At 44.8% G+C, this 14,031-nt stretch overlaps 6 protein-coding genes across 6 annotated transcripts; 3 read left to right on the plus strand and 3 right to left on the minus strand.

Annotated features, from left to right (window-relative positions):
* Positions 1–212: 212 nt before the first annotated feature.
* Positions 213–1,610, plus strand: PUMCH_003305 (uncharacterized protein; the record flags this gene model as incomplete). Its single annotated transcript, XM_063022275.1, has 1 exon — positions 213–1,610. The coding sequence occupies one exon, from the start codon at positions 213–215 to the stop codon at positions 1,608–1,610; it is 1,398 nt and encodes a 465-aa protein (XP_062878345.1).
* Positions 1,611–1,807: 197 nt separating this feature from the next.
* PUMCH_003306 (uncharacterized protein) lies at positions 1,808–2,722 on the plus strand (the record flags this gene model as incomplete). Its single annotated transcript, XM_063022276.1, has 1 exon — positions 1,808–2,722. The coding sequence occupies one exon, from the start codon at positions 1,808–1,810 to the stop codon at positions 2,720–2,722; it is 915 nt and encodes a 304-aa protein (XP_062878346.1).
* Positions 2,723–2,852: 130 nt separating this feature from the next.
* Positions 2,853–5,813, minus strand: PUMCH_003307 (uncharacterized protein; the record flags this gene model as incomplete). Its single annotated transcript, XM_063022277.1, has 1 exon — positions 2,853–5,813. The coding sequence occupies one exon, from the start codon at positions 5,811–5,813 to the stop codon at positions 2,853–2,855; it is 2,961 nt and encodes a 986-aa protein (XP_062878347.1).
* Positions 5,814–6,076: 263 nt separating this feature from the next.
* On the minus strand, positions 6,077–6,871 carry PUMCH_003308 (uncharacterized protein; the record flags this gene model as incomplete). The annotated part of the gene is made up of 1 exon (XM_063022278.1): positions 6,077–6,871. The coding sequence occupies one exon, from the start codon at positions 6,869–6,871 to the stop codon at positions 6,077–6,079; it is 795 nt and encodes a 264-aa protein (XP_062878348.1).
* Positions 6,872–8,770: 1,899 nt separating this feature from the next.
* Positions 8,771–10,765, plus strand: PUMCH_003309 (uncharacterized protein; the record flags this gene model as incomplete). Its single annotated transcript, XM_063022279.1, has 1 exon — positions 8,771–10,765. One exon carries the CDS (start codon positions 8,771–8,773, stop codon positions 10,763–10,765), a length of 1,995 nt encoding a protein of 664 aa, XP_062878349.1.
* A 100-nt stretch (positions 10,766–10,865) lies between these two features.
* PUMCH_003310 (uncharacterized protein) lies at positions 10,866–12,509 on the minus strand (the record flags this gene model as incomplete). The annotated part of the gene is made up of 1 exon (XM_063022280.1): positions 10,866–12,509. The coding sequence occupies one exon, from the start codon at positions 12,507–12,509 to the stop codon at positions 10,866–10,868; it is 1,644 nt and encodes a 547-aa protein (XP_062878350.1).
* Between the last annotated feature and the right edge of the window lie 1,522 nt (positions 12,510–14,031).

Raw genomic sequence — 14,031 nt, forward strand, 5'->3', positions numbered from 1 at the left:
GAAACAAATTTACACATCACATGTTTTTCTCCCTAATATTTTTCTCGGACCTTCAAAGCCATCCTAATAGTATAGTTCCTTAGGATCCGGGGTATCACGTGCAATGAAGAATTCGAGCTGTCTCAGTAGATATGTCAATCCTTAAGACTTGCAGGATCTGGAAAGCATTAGTAATTATAGTTTTGTACCCCATTGGAAAGACATAAAAAGTAATGAAAAATCCGATATACAAGGACATCACGGAGGAACAAAAAGCGTCCAATTCCTACGCGGCCATGGTCTCCGGCCAGACCATTGTGGAAATTCCAGAGTTCGAACTAGAGTGCAAGGAAACGCTTCTAGATTTCCCGGTCGCCTACAAAACTTGGGGTCGTCTCAACGCGAGCAGAGATAATGTGATTCTCATTTGTCATGCTCTCACCGGATCTTCGGATGTGAAGGATTGGTGGGGTCCTTTGCTTGGAACGGGACTCACGTTTGATCCCAGCCGATTTTTTATAATATGCATAAACTTTCTTGGTTCTCCGTACGGCTCGTGTTCTCCCGCGACCGTCGAGAAAGCCACCGGAAAACCATACGGCCCGCAGTTTCCCTTGGTCACTGTTAAGGACGACATAGGAGTTCAGAGACTCATTCTTGATAGCCTAGGAGTTAAGAGCATCGCATGCGTGATTGGCGGCTCGATGGGTGGAATGGCGGCAATGGAGTATTCTTCGACATACAATGGCACCGGCTACGTGCGCAGTGTCATTGCATTGGCGACATCCGCCAGAGCCTCAGCATGGTGTATATCGTGGAATGAAACGCAAAGACAGTGCATCTTCAGCGATCCAAACTACGACGACGGTTACTACTACGAAACCGAAGGTCTCCGACCCGATAGTGGTTTGAGTGCTGCGCGGATGGCGGCGCTCCTTACGTATAGACTGCGAAATTCGTTTGAAACCCGTTTTGGCCGCAAGTTGCCCACAACCAAGTCAGGCTCATCCATTACGTCATCCGGCCTGCTAGATATTAGACTCCCAAAGAATAGAGACGAGGAGAAATGGCTTGCTCACAACGACGGTTCGAGGCTGTTCAGGAATAGCTCGCAGAACTTGACCCAAGACAAGCCGCAGACATACTTCACTGCCCAGTCATACTTGAGGTATCAGGGAGAGAAGTTTGTCAGCCGTTTTGACGCCAACTGCTACATTTCCATCAGCAGAAAACTTGACACCCACGACATCACCCGTGGACGTGTTGAGTGCGATGCTAACCAGGATGACCCACTTCCAGCATACTTGGAGACTTTACAATTGCCCCACCTAATTATCGGTATTTCCTCTGATGGCTTGTTCACATATGGAGAACAACAGCTCTTAGGCGCGCACATACCCAAAAACGTTTTGAAAAAGTTGGATTCTCCCGAGGGACACGACGCTTTCTTGTTGGATTTCGAGATCATAGATGCTTACTGCCGGGAGTTCTTAAAGGAACAATTACCAGAGTTCTACGACAATTCCGGCAAGGTTGAAGTGTTTGAAAATTGGGAGGATTATGTCGTTCTGATTGAGAATGGAGGCAACTCCGTTTTTGGAGAAGCCGAGTCCAACATCACCAATTGGTAGATCCTCACCCATGTGTTGAATTGTAAAAGCCCAATTGTAGTATCATATAACATCAATGAACATAATTTTTAAAGTAAACCGAGCTACATTCATTTAAATTAGCACCCTTTTTTTGCGCTACTATATATATATTTTTTTCCGAAGATTCTCCATGTGGGCTCCACATAGTGGATCACTGAGATGCATACAGTAGCACAATGACTTCATCATACCAATTTTTGGCTAATGAGCTCCCAGACCAAGTATTTGAACCATTGAAAACGTTATCGGTAATTCACACAGACCCATCTCTATCCTCAGATCTTTCGGCTGCATCAGAGAACGCTTTTTACTACAAATGCATCGCCAATGATGTCTTTGGCATTTTCAAAGCAATTGAGCAAAGCAAAGCAACATTTTTTTCAGTTGCTCTTGTAGACGGCGACAATAAGCTCACTTGGAACTCTCAAGAAGCTGATATCTTTTCGATATCGCTTAGTCAACACGCATACTCCCACAATGCCTATGTAGGCCGATATTTGAAATTCACTAAACAAATTGCACCCAAGGGATCGCCTCAGTATGGCACGAGGTTTGAGGCGCTGGCTAAAAGAGAAGGCGCGAAATACAGCAAAGATGTCCACGCCATGATAGAGGCTGTCTTTCCCGGATCTGAGGTTTGCGTGCTCACTGATAGGCCACTAAACGACTTCGAGACTGAGTCAGTCACATTTCAAGAGGTGCGGACTTCTGTCAAAACAGTCGAGATTTCGGCCCATACTGATTTGTCTCCTTTGGCTTCAAGCACAGTCTCAGACGAAGAATCGTACAAATTTCTAGAGTACCTCTCTTTACTACACCTAAATGCATACCCAGACTTGAGTAACTCTCATGTCGCTGCTACTAATTCATACGAGCCGGAATTGAGTTCTGGCGATAAGATGAAGAACGAGATATATTACTTGACGTATTTATCCGCAGCAAATCCGCTCATTTTATCCTCGATGCTACAGAACACAAAGTGCTTATCAGTTCAAGGAACTACTGAAACAAAGAGCATCACAAGCCTTTACACTACCGAGAACTTATACACATGGGAGGTCTCAAAAAGCAAGAAAGATTCGACACACTGAATTTAAGGATAGCTTCTTGTAAGAGCATAGACGCAAAAGTAATATTGTTAATTTATTGTTACATTAATTATTGCTTATTTGAAAAGTTCTATTTACACGTTGGAATAAACGCCTACCAGCGCCAGATATCTCAAAAATCCGGCTTACTGATATCATCAAATAAAGAGTCGAAGAAATTGAGACCAGTGAACTGCTGTTCTGGGAAGAAAGTCTCGTTTTGATATGTAGGCACGTCGTTGAGGTCGACGCCCAAATTGTAGTCCACTGTTGGAGGAGTTAAACTATACTTCAGGGATTTATGAAGTCTGGGTTTCACTTTAATCATTTGTTGCCAAAGGTTGTTCTCATGGAATGGGCAGTTCATATCGGACATAGGAGCTGTTGACATAGGTCTGCCAGATTCATCCTCAAAAACAGGTGGCAGCGAGGCACTGAGGTCCTCTTGAGTTGCGTTCTTTTGATGTCCATTACATCTCTCCAATGCGCTTCTTAGAAGCTGATTCAAGTCTTCAAGCATTGGATTTGTCAAAAGCATGTATATCTCTTGTCCTTTTCTGTAGTTCAAGTAGTAGTCTGTACCTTGCCTAATCTCTTTCAATACAACTTGTGCTTTGGCGCAGCGCCAACTGTAATAGAAACGATTTCCCAACTTTGTGGTATTGGCTGTCATGATCATGAGGCACTTCTCAGCGAGATCCCAAGTTTCCTTAAGTAACTCATACCGCCGTTTGTAGTGTGGATTATTAAGAAGTTGAACAGTGTGAGATGTGGATGTCTCACATTGTAGTATTGAGAAACGGGCTCTTATTAAAATTGCTTGAACGTAAATCATAGATTTGTGAAGAAGTGCTTGAAATGCTGGCGTTATTGTATTGTCGCCAGTGTGTTTGAAGAATATCAGACTTTCATCAACGTAGGAATCGTAATATGGCATCATCATCTTCAATGTGGTGTAAAGAAGCTTTTTGAGATGGAAATACGCGTGGTCTATATTTCCAGATTTCTCGAATGAGCAGAAGAAATGGAAAGCAATACTTATAAAGAATACATGGCTCTGGAAAAGAATTTTCATTCTGACACTTCGAGTTACCTCCTGGTAAATGGATTGATTCAGAAGTGCTTCGCCACGTAATTCTTCAAAGGTGAGGCCATTGGCGAACTCAGACAAATAACGAGTTTCTAGACGATTCAAGCAAGCGGTGAGCTCAGAAACGGATATTGGCTGTGCCACATTTGAAATGAAATCGGAAAGCTTGCAAATATCATCGTATCTCGCGTCGAATCCCGATAAAATTCCAATGATGGTTTTCTCCATTCGAATATCTTTTATATTGGCACAGCCTTCTGTGTAAAAAGGTGGTTTTGTATCGAATTGATTTCTTCTCGTACAAAGTGCAACACCGCTGGCGGTTGTTGCATGAGAGTCAAGTATTAATAGATACCACCAGATTTTACGACAAAGGTGATTGATTTTTGGATCTCGCGATGAGAGAGCGAAATTATCAGGTTCACGGTGTAAACCAAGACTCATAGCCATATTCATTAACATGGCCGTGTGCCCTTTTACAGTGATATCCTCATAACCCTCTCCATTTTCGGGGGCATAGCACTGATACAATTGGATGAATATCGAGAGCTGCAATATAGGAAGGTTGCAATATCTCAAGTATCCAAAATAGTGCAAACATTGTTGAGCGATATCGATCACGTCTATGTGTATAGGGTTTTCCATTATGAAAGTGCATTCCTCAGAATCTTCGGATTTTTTGAGGCCTTTGAAGAGAGCCTCATTCTCATTCAAGTCATTAGAGAAAACTGAGAGATACGAAAGCCTCAAAACCAACAATAGAAGACCGCATGTGATGACATCCATTTTCTTTGATATGTTAAGAGACTTGACAGGTACGTGATCTTTGTTCCTAGAGCCCAAAATCTCTTGCACTTGTTGCTCAAAATCAATTTGGTCCAAGAATGGGTAGAAAGGGTACACTCGAGCGAAAAACCTGTCTAACAAAAGCCAAATCACTTTCCGGGTGGGAAGTAAAAGGCGGATTTTCTGAGCAATGTCGCTGTTAGGATCAATTTCACCCTCAAAGACAGTTAAGCCTACCAAAAGGGCGGATTCATTGAAGCGTGTCACCATCTCAAGTTTTTCAGACGCAAAATGTCTCCGCGTCGGGTTGTCGTACTTCCCGGTTTCGACATTTATCAGTGCAAATTTATCTTGAAAGACCTTATCAGACGCCTGTATTGGCTTTTCGTACTTGATACGGTTGTGGATAGTGCCTTTCTTGTACCAGAAAATAGGAGACATTGCTGGGTCGAGTCTGACAAGAGAAACCCAACAAAGCGGAGGAAGGTAGCGAGCAGTAGCTGTGCCGGTACTTATAAATGGGGCATAATTACTATGGAACGAAAAGGTAGACACGCCCGGCGGGAACGGATTCGAACCTATCAGATTTACCATCAGATCTTCAGATTTCGACCAAATTGGGGACAGATCAACATGATTAGGAGTAGTGATGGAAGACATGGAACTTGTCGAGTGACCACTCCTCACGGAATGGTTGCTAGGCATGCTATTCAGCCAGTACGGGTTCACGTTCTGAGATTGGTTAGGGTGCATTGGCGAGGGAAACGAATTTACGGAGGTTTTCAGCTGAGACAGATGCAGAAGCGACGGATGCTGCTGCTGTTGCTGTTGTGGGAATTGCTGGCACAACGCATGCTGGTCCTGCGCAGCTAGTCTCAGGTCATCATCCAAGTTATGGGTGAGGGACACGGACTTTTCCAACATGGAGATTTTCCGTTTGAGGACCTCCAATTCGTCCTGGACCTCCGAAGTACGCTTATTGGATCTCTTCGGGGCCGCATTCAAGCTCGAAGAGCTCGTGGACGCGGGCACACGCACATCCAAGTCTAGCACCGCCCCACCATAGGAGGTGAGCGACACGCCATTGGACTTGGGGTCTTGCACGTTTTCGTACTCGCAAACAGACTCGTTGTATTTGACGCACGCAGCGCACGGGTTGCCCTTGTCGCACTTGATTTTACGGCGTTTGCAGAAGAAACACACAGACGAATTCCTCATGGTTTTCGGCTGCTATATCGCATCCACAAAAGACGCCCAATCAATGTTCGCAATAAAACCCAGCTTGATTCTGGCGGAGATGTGTGTCAATGCTGGCAGACGGATATCAGTGACAATGGCTGATGAGGATGGGGGCAATTCGAATGGATGACAGATAGATAGACACACAGACAATTACGGCGCGAAGGGGAGACTACGAAGCAAGAACGTTAGGTAGACTCAATTGAGGAACGTCCACCTAGAAAAAAGAAAGTGGTTCGGATTTAAACAGCACGGCTGAAGAAGAAGGGCCAGTATGGGAGTGGCAATGGAGTCATATTCTGGAGAAGTGTCTGTGCGGCTACTAGTTGGTGCAGGGAGAGGTGCAGGGGAGCTAGCTCACGGAAGAACCTGGCGGAAGGTGATAGGACGAATCGCAGCAGAGGAGGTACCGATAGACGTGCGGTTGCGAGCCCTGGCGCGCTCCGTAAACGTACGCATAGTCTAATGGAGGCCATGCGAGTCTGATTATGCGCATCTGTGAGGTTTCCGTTTTGGGTCCTGGTCGCGGCGAAACCAGAGTCCAGTGATGGGGCTGGAAGTGTGTGTGGTGCGCGGGATGGGCTAAAAGAGGGCAGGGTGCGTCGAACGTGCGCAAGGGTAATGGAAGGGTAATGGGTCGGGATGGGGGAGGTTTTGGGGATGCGAATGGGCAAGTGGAGGTTTTGAAATGATTTCAGGGTTTTGTGGTTTTCTTTCTTTTTTTTTCCGTCGTTTTTGGCAATTCTAATTATGGATATGCATGAATAGTCGCCTGGTTTGCACCCGTTCTCAGTATTGGTGATTGGGTGTAGGATCCTGTGTTTCGTATAATGGGAGTGATCCTGTGGTTCGTTTATTGAGTGATCCTCTTTCGGGAAGTTCGGCCGGTTCCAGAATGTTCGGATCGAGCATGCACTCGCTGCAATTGATTTTTTTTTGAGGTGATCATATTGAATAGGGGCTTCCCCATCTTTCCTGCTTTTTTTTTTCTTTGTCTTGTGTTTATGACCAACTACTTCGCATTCTTCTGCTTCCATGCTGGAATGCACCTCCCGTAGATACCCGCCAGCGTGCAGGGGCAAGTGGCAAACTGAAGATGGACAATAATACAGTAACGCGCATGGGTTACGAGGGTTTGCTCACATAAGCGATAGTGTGGTTGGTACTTTAATTTCAAATTAGATTTCAGGCGCAGCCCGCTTTAACCTATTCGAACAATCTCCATCTGGTGGGAGTTTTCATGTTTGCCACTCTGGAGCGCCAGCGCCATGTGGTGGTATTTCCAATTCGGTGAGGCTATTATAAATTTTTCAGAGGGCATGATGTTTGCATGCAGAGGTCTTTATTTTGTGGCAGTAATGTGAGCTGTCGCTGCGTTGCCCTGCTAGAAATTGTAGTTTTCATTGAGTAATGGTCGTGTCTTCCGTTGTCTAAAATAAGCAAACGATTTTGTGTTGGGATTTCTCTCGTTCCTTGTTTCTAACTGCCGGTCATTCGTTGCAATGTATTGGCGCAAATAGATTTTATATATCCATGTAGCGACCACCCGCCGTAGTGGCGCTCGCCACCGTAGACGGAACTCAGATTTAAATACCGACAAGTGTCACCTTCGGGGTCATGGACGCCTTTAATCGACGGAAGTCCACTTTTTTCCGTGCTATTCCAATAAATCTTTGCGGCAATCCAGATTCCGAAAAGCACTCAGCGCCGGGAAACTGAGTGAAAAACTGAGCTTGGTGAAGGAACTAGTGATATGATGTGTTCACTGGTTTCATAATCTTAGATAACTTTTCTACTTTTATTACTTGCATCAATTTACCCCCCTTCCCTTCTCTTCATGTCTGTTCTCAAATTCTTGATTCAATGCCTTTAAAATCATCCTGAGACTGGCAGCGATGTGACATGCAAAAGTCAAGAAGAAAACTTCTGCAATAACGAAGCCTTTTTGATTTACCTGCTCACAGCTCAAATTGAATTCCCTCCTTGTGAACTACGACAGCCGAGAGAGAGAAAGGTTAAAATTACATTCCTTGTCATTCGACAAAAGCTACAGATTGCCCACAAAACTTTTCCGTTTGGTATCATTTATGAATCAATCAAGTATAACTTACTTCAACAGTCAAGTATGGTCGTCAGTCCATTGAATAGTACATGGAATGTGTGTTAGAAAGAGTGATTCCTCATATTCTCAACCTTCAGAGGGTGCCTTAGATTCACATTCAATGCAAAGCATGAGAAACAAATCTCGAGTTGGTACGGTTGATGCTTTTGAAATTTTCTAAGGCGCCCATCTCTAACACAAACTCAGATCATGAGCATAAACGAAACCCTGTTCCACGCGAAAACTCACATGAAAAATTGCGAATGAAACCGCCACCTCAAAAAACTGTGAACAGGCTTCTTATCAGATAGCAGTTGTTTGAAGTTGATCACAATCGAACGGACATGATCATTTGGGCTCGTGCATGAGAAACCCAATGAAAGAGTTGCTCGAAATAGAAAAGTTGCCTGAATTTAGAAATTCAGAGTAGTCTCTCCATCGAATTTTCTTCAGAACTCTGTTGAGATGAAGACTCAGGGATTAACCAATCAAACCTCAACTCGAGGCATAGTAATCATACAAAAAAAAATAAATAAATAAAAGGGACATACATATTTTTACTCGCTCGTTCAAACAGACTCCTCGCCAACTGTATTCATATTTCAATTCTTCACCCCCACATTGGGCCTGTCTATTGGCTTATCTATATAGTGAATCGTTCTGCTATTAATCTACCAATTGTAAGCGCTGAAAGGTCGAATATCGGCAAGAACGGTTAGATTCATTGAACATACTACGTAATACCAAATCCCACAATACTATACTTATTTCCAACCGGGATTTCTCACGCAATCCTTGCATATCAAGTCCCCACAGTTTAGCCTTGAAAACGAAAATGCTCGAAAACTTGCAATTGAAACTCGTCAGTAATGCATTGGTCGAACTTGGCCATGCGAATTTGGCAGGATCGTTGAACAAAAAAATGGCTGCTGCGACCCAATCAGCAGAAACCATTGAGCTTATAGATCTCATCGAGAGATTGTCAAATGACCAGGATTACAATCAGCTTTTGGACCTCTTTGGCGAAAAGTCGCAATTGTACACTTCCGTTCTTTCAAGGGAGAAGAAGATCATTGGCACTTATATAGTTCAGCGGTTCATACTACTTAGGATGCTACTAGAAATTCAAGAAGGCGGCAAGAATTGTACTGCGGATGATGCAGAGCTTTTTTTGCTTTCAAAGGTGGTGCCTGCTAGAGAAGCCATGAAAAAAATTGGAGCCCCGCTTGTGCCGTTGCAATTGTCTAACGAAGAAGATAACTATCTCTCTGAATTGATCAAACACAATGGCCATTCTGATCAAACAAAGTTTCAAGTTTTGGGTTCAGAAGCATTACTTGTGCCTATTAAAAGCAACACATTTCTGGGTGTCTCTACATCCTATGGTTGCTTATCGCTCATTTTGACCTACCTCTTGCCAGAGGTAATGGGTCTTCTATCGGACTCCGGGGCCGAGGACGAGGCTCAAGGGGCAGCAAATTACACTCTAGTAGAGACATTCCACGATGCATTGCTCTACAGAGTCACACACGCTCCGTTCTATTTGACTCCTCGGTTAGATACGTCGTCAGAGAAGCAACTTCTTAAAAAAGTGCTGACCTCTGAGTATCAAAATGAAAACCAATTTCCAATTCATAAATTGCACACATTAAGAGATCATGTAAATGAAGTTTGGTTTGCAAAGTTTTCACCTTCTGGGCGCTTTCTAGCAACCGGCTCACTTGATGAAACCTGTATCATCTATGATGTCGCAGACGATTTTAACAACATAGCGGTACTTACTTCACTTCCCGAAGAAGACGAAGCAGTTTTCAATAACCAAACATTCAAGCCAGCGTTGAATAAGAGAAAAGGTGTGGTGTACATTTCATGGGAGCCTTACGAAAGGTATTTGGTCATTTGCTCGCTAGACACCGTGATAAGGGTGTGGAACATTGAGACTTTGACCTCTAAAAAACGAGTTACAAGGTCCATGGACGACATGGTTCCGAAACTCTACTCATGTTTTAGTCTAGGCGAAGGCACTCGCGTTTGGCCTTGTGAATTCCTTGCGACAAGCAAGGAGTCGACACCAAGATTCATTGTGGGATCTCCCGATAAAGTGCTCAAAGCCTTCAATATTGACGGTCTCGAACTCCTTGATTTCTACAGCGACACAGAGGAATGGCAAAAGGTTTTGGAGGAAGAAACGGCCTCAAATGCTGTCGATGACGAGCCAGAGAGTTCTAATCATCAAAAAAGCAATGCCAGCCAATTTGACCGCGTAAATGATTTAGCAATCAGCCCAAACGGAAAGTATTTGGTAAGTGCGAATAATGACAAACAAGTGTTCTTTTACGAGATACCCGATCTTACCAATCCGGTTGCTATGACAAATAAGCTTGGTCTGCTCAGCGTAAGTGGCAGATTGACATCATGCAATTTATCGGCCAGTGGAAAGTACATGCTATTAAGTATTGCCCCTGAGCTGCTTCAAGTATGGGACATTTCACCCCTTGAACATGGCGAGAAGCCATTTTTGAAATCCATTCTCATAGGACTCAGTCAAGCTCTGTACATGATACGTTCTTGTTTTGGCTACCTCCCTCTTTCATCAGGAATGGAAGAGTTGATTCTCAGCGGTAGCGATGACGGTTGCATTTACATATGGCGTCTAGAAACCGGCCAGCTCATAACTAAAGTCCAGGGGCACACAGGTTTGTGCAATTCAGTTGACTGGAATCGGTTCTACAACCCGCCTAAGAATGGCACCGATTACGGGTCGTATTGGTGCTCTGTTGGAGATGACAAATTGGTACATATTTGGGGACCAAAAAATAGACAGAAGTAGTCCAAGAAAGACATTTACTCAGAATAAAACGACAAATGATCAAAACTATAAATTAATCTCAATAATATATTTTGTTAAGTCTTATGACACTAAGCGGTATTTACAACTCGTCGTGGTCAACGTCATCCTCAGCGACTTCGACATCATCCTCGTCATCAATGGCAACCTCATCAACGTCAGCCTTCTTGGCCTTTGGAGAAGTGGCCTTCTTAGCCTTGGTTCCAGCAGAGGTCTTGATGAACTTAATGAAATCTTCGAGTTCTCTGGCGCCACTGTACATAATGTGCTTTCTGAAACCGGTCTCTGGGTTGACCTCACCGTTGGCTGGGTAGAAAATAAGGGTTGGGTAACCTTCGATGACAACTGGGGTCTCAACATCATTAAGAGTGTGGTCAATGTCAGCAACAACAATTTGCTCAGGGTCGAACTCCTCAGCCAACTCTTCCCAGATTGGGGCCAATTTCTTACAGTGACCACACCATGGAGCGTAGTACTTAACAAAGACATCCTTTGAGTAGTCGCCAAGGATCTCATCGTAGTTGTGAGTGACCAACTTGGTAACAGCTTGAGCATCGATCTCCTCCTGAGTTGGCAATGGCTCAGACTTGATAATTGGGGTAGCCTTGCCAGCCAAGAAGTCCTCCACGAAAGAGGTGATGACCTTGGTGGATGGACCAGTTGGGTGCTCGGTTTGGTTGACACCATACTTCTTACCACCAGAGCTCTCCTGGATAGCGAACAATGGAACAACCTCAGGGTCCATGTTCAAGACCTCGGCGTGACGGCCGAATTGAGAAGCGTCCAAACCAACGAAGTTGATCTTTCCACGGAACTTCTTACCTTGCTCCTTGAAGAAAGCATCGACGGCCAGTCTCTCCTCCGCGTTGTTGTAGAAGTAGTAACCCAAAGGCAACTTGGAGTTCATATAGAGGAGGTAAGTGTCTCTGTTGATGTCGCCGAAGTCAGGAACCATCGCACTGGTAGCCCAGTCAATGAAGGCCTCGCGCTCCAACTCACCCTCGTAAACTCTGACGTCGTCCAACTCACCTGGGTGGACAACCAAGTACTTTGGCTTCTTACCGGAGAGGTCGATGTTGACCTTCTTGTCGAGCTTGGAGATGATGTCGTCCTCAGCAATAGAGAAGAAAGAGAAACGGGATCTCTCTTGGTTGGCCAACTGGGAGTAGGTCTCGTTGGAAGCGGCGGCGGACTTGTGGGCAGCAGAAGGGAACACCTGGACCACGAAAGGCTGGGTCTGGCTGTCGGCAGCCTTCAAGAAGGAATCGAGATCTTGGACGTTCTGCACAGCAGGAAGCGACAACTTGATCATGTGGTCGGCAATGCCAGCTGCCTCACGAGGACCAGCGTATTCGTCGCTGCTGGTGCCTCTGAACACCTTCAAGGTAGGGTATCCCTTGATGTCGTGGGACTGACACAAGTCAGCCTCCTCGGTACAGTCCACCTGGGCCAATCTGATGTTGGGGTGGGTGTCCTTCAACGAGTCGGCAGCCAGGGCGAACTCGGGGCCCAACTGCTTACAGTAGCCACACCATGGGGCAAAGAACTCGGTCAACACCAAGGGGTTCTCGGTCAAGAAGCTCTCGAACTCGGACGCAGTCAACTTGACGACAGCAGAGTCAGCAGGAGCAATGGCGTCGCCGTCGGTAGGACCGCTGGCAGAAACAACGGCCACGGATGCGAGGAGAGTGGCAAGTGCCTTGGTGGAAAAGTCCCAGAATCTCATCTTGTAGTGGTGGGAATGGGTGGGAATACGATCTCTTTATATATGTGTGGGAGGGGGCGCCAAGCAATTGAGGGGTAATGCGTGGTGCTGAACAAAAAAAAAGATGTATGGAGAAGTAATATGTGTACTACAAAGTTGGAAAGAGACCAGGTGTAAGGTTCGCAGTGTGAGAACACGGTGGAAGCAAATCGGCCGGGTGCAGGTTGGAAATTTGGAGTAGAGGCCGATTAATAATGGATGAGAGAAATGGGGGAAAGACGGAATAAATAGAAAAGAGATGGAATGAAATGAAATGGAAAAAGGTGTTCTTGTTTTCTTTTTCTTTCTTGTTTGAGAATTATTTGTCGGATCTCCGAAATTCATGGTGTTCTTGTGGTTCACGTGTCGTTATAGAGGCTCCATTGTTACGCACTTATTAATGCGTCAAGACGTGTCATGTCAATGCATTGAAGAAAAGAGAGAAATGAAAAAAAAGACATGAACTTTTTAAGTATAGAAGCCATAATTCGTCACGTATTCACAATTTCTAGACGACATTTATTAGAAAATCTAAATGTTCGGACTTTCATTGTACCCTGTAGACCACTGTGTGTCTCACCCATCACGGACCCTAACAAGGTACCGCAGAGAATCTCACGCTGCAATTCATTGTAAGAAATCAACATCGCATAAATCGGCTTACATAATCAGGCAAAGCTTCAAATCACCATATCACTCACTAAATTCTTCTTCATGCTTGATTCTATCATGTCCGCAGGTCCGACCTTCAGACAGGATTTACGTCAAGCTGTGGATCAACTCGGCGAAAATTAACTTCCCGGCCATTACATCTTGACGCCCATACCAATATTTGCTCGTTGGGAGTTGCATGTACCATTGAAGCTGTACCATTTGATCATGAGAGTCTCTGAAACATCGTACTGCACCGAAGAGAATATGAGGGAATCTGTACCCAAAAGGGAGCACCGATAACTGCGAGGAAAACTGTCGAAGAGTCGTCGGCGGACTTTTTATCAAACGAATTGTGTTTTTGATTCAGATTGTGAATCTTCTTAGCCCCCAATCTCACACATCAACGCATAGAGTCTCAACGATATGGAAGCCTATCCTCGCAAACCTGCAGTCCGTGTTTCATCTGGCTCATCACCTTCCACACCAACCAGACCATCCGGTTTCAGCCCTCTGTCACTTCTTCCCCGTGATCTTGAAAAAAAACCGTTTTTGGCTGCACACTAAGAGTCGCCCAATTGACCAATCAAATCATATTATCTCCCAATTATCACTGCTAATTTACTCACCCGTTCTCAAACCGGTACTTGCCAAGATGGCAGGATACGCGCCGTGCAGATTTACTTGCTCGTAATTTGCTCATTTGCAGGCGTCTTCGATAAGTACTCCATTTTCAGAGAGAATCATGCTCACTGAAGAAAAAAACGTCTGTACCTAGCCAGTGGAAGTTCTTCCTTTAAATATCCCCGGATTCCCGTTGGAAGCATCCTCTGCGCACTTTGCACACAACTCA

The sequence above is a fragment of the Australozyma saopauloensis genome, chromosome 4 (assembly GCF_035610405.1).
Source record: "Australozyma saopauloensis chromosome 4, complete sequence".
Classification (NCBI taxonomy): Eukaryota; Fungi; Ascomycota; class Pichiomycetes; order Serinales; family Metschnikowiaceae; genus Australozyma; species Australozyma saopauloensis.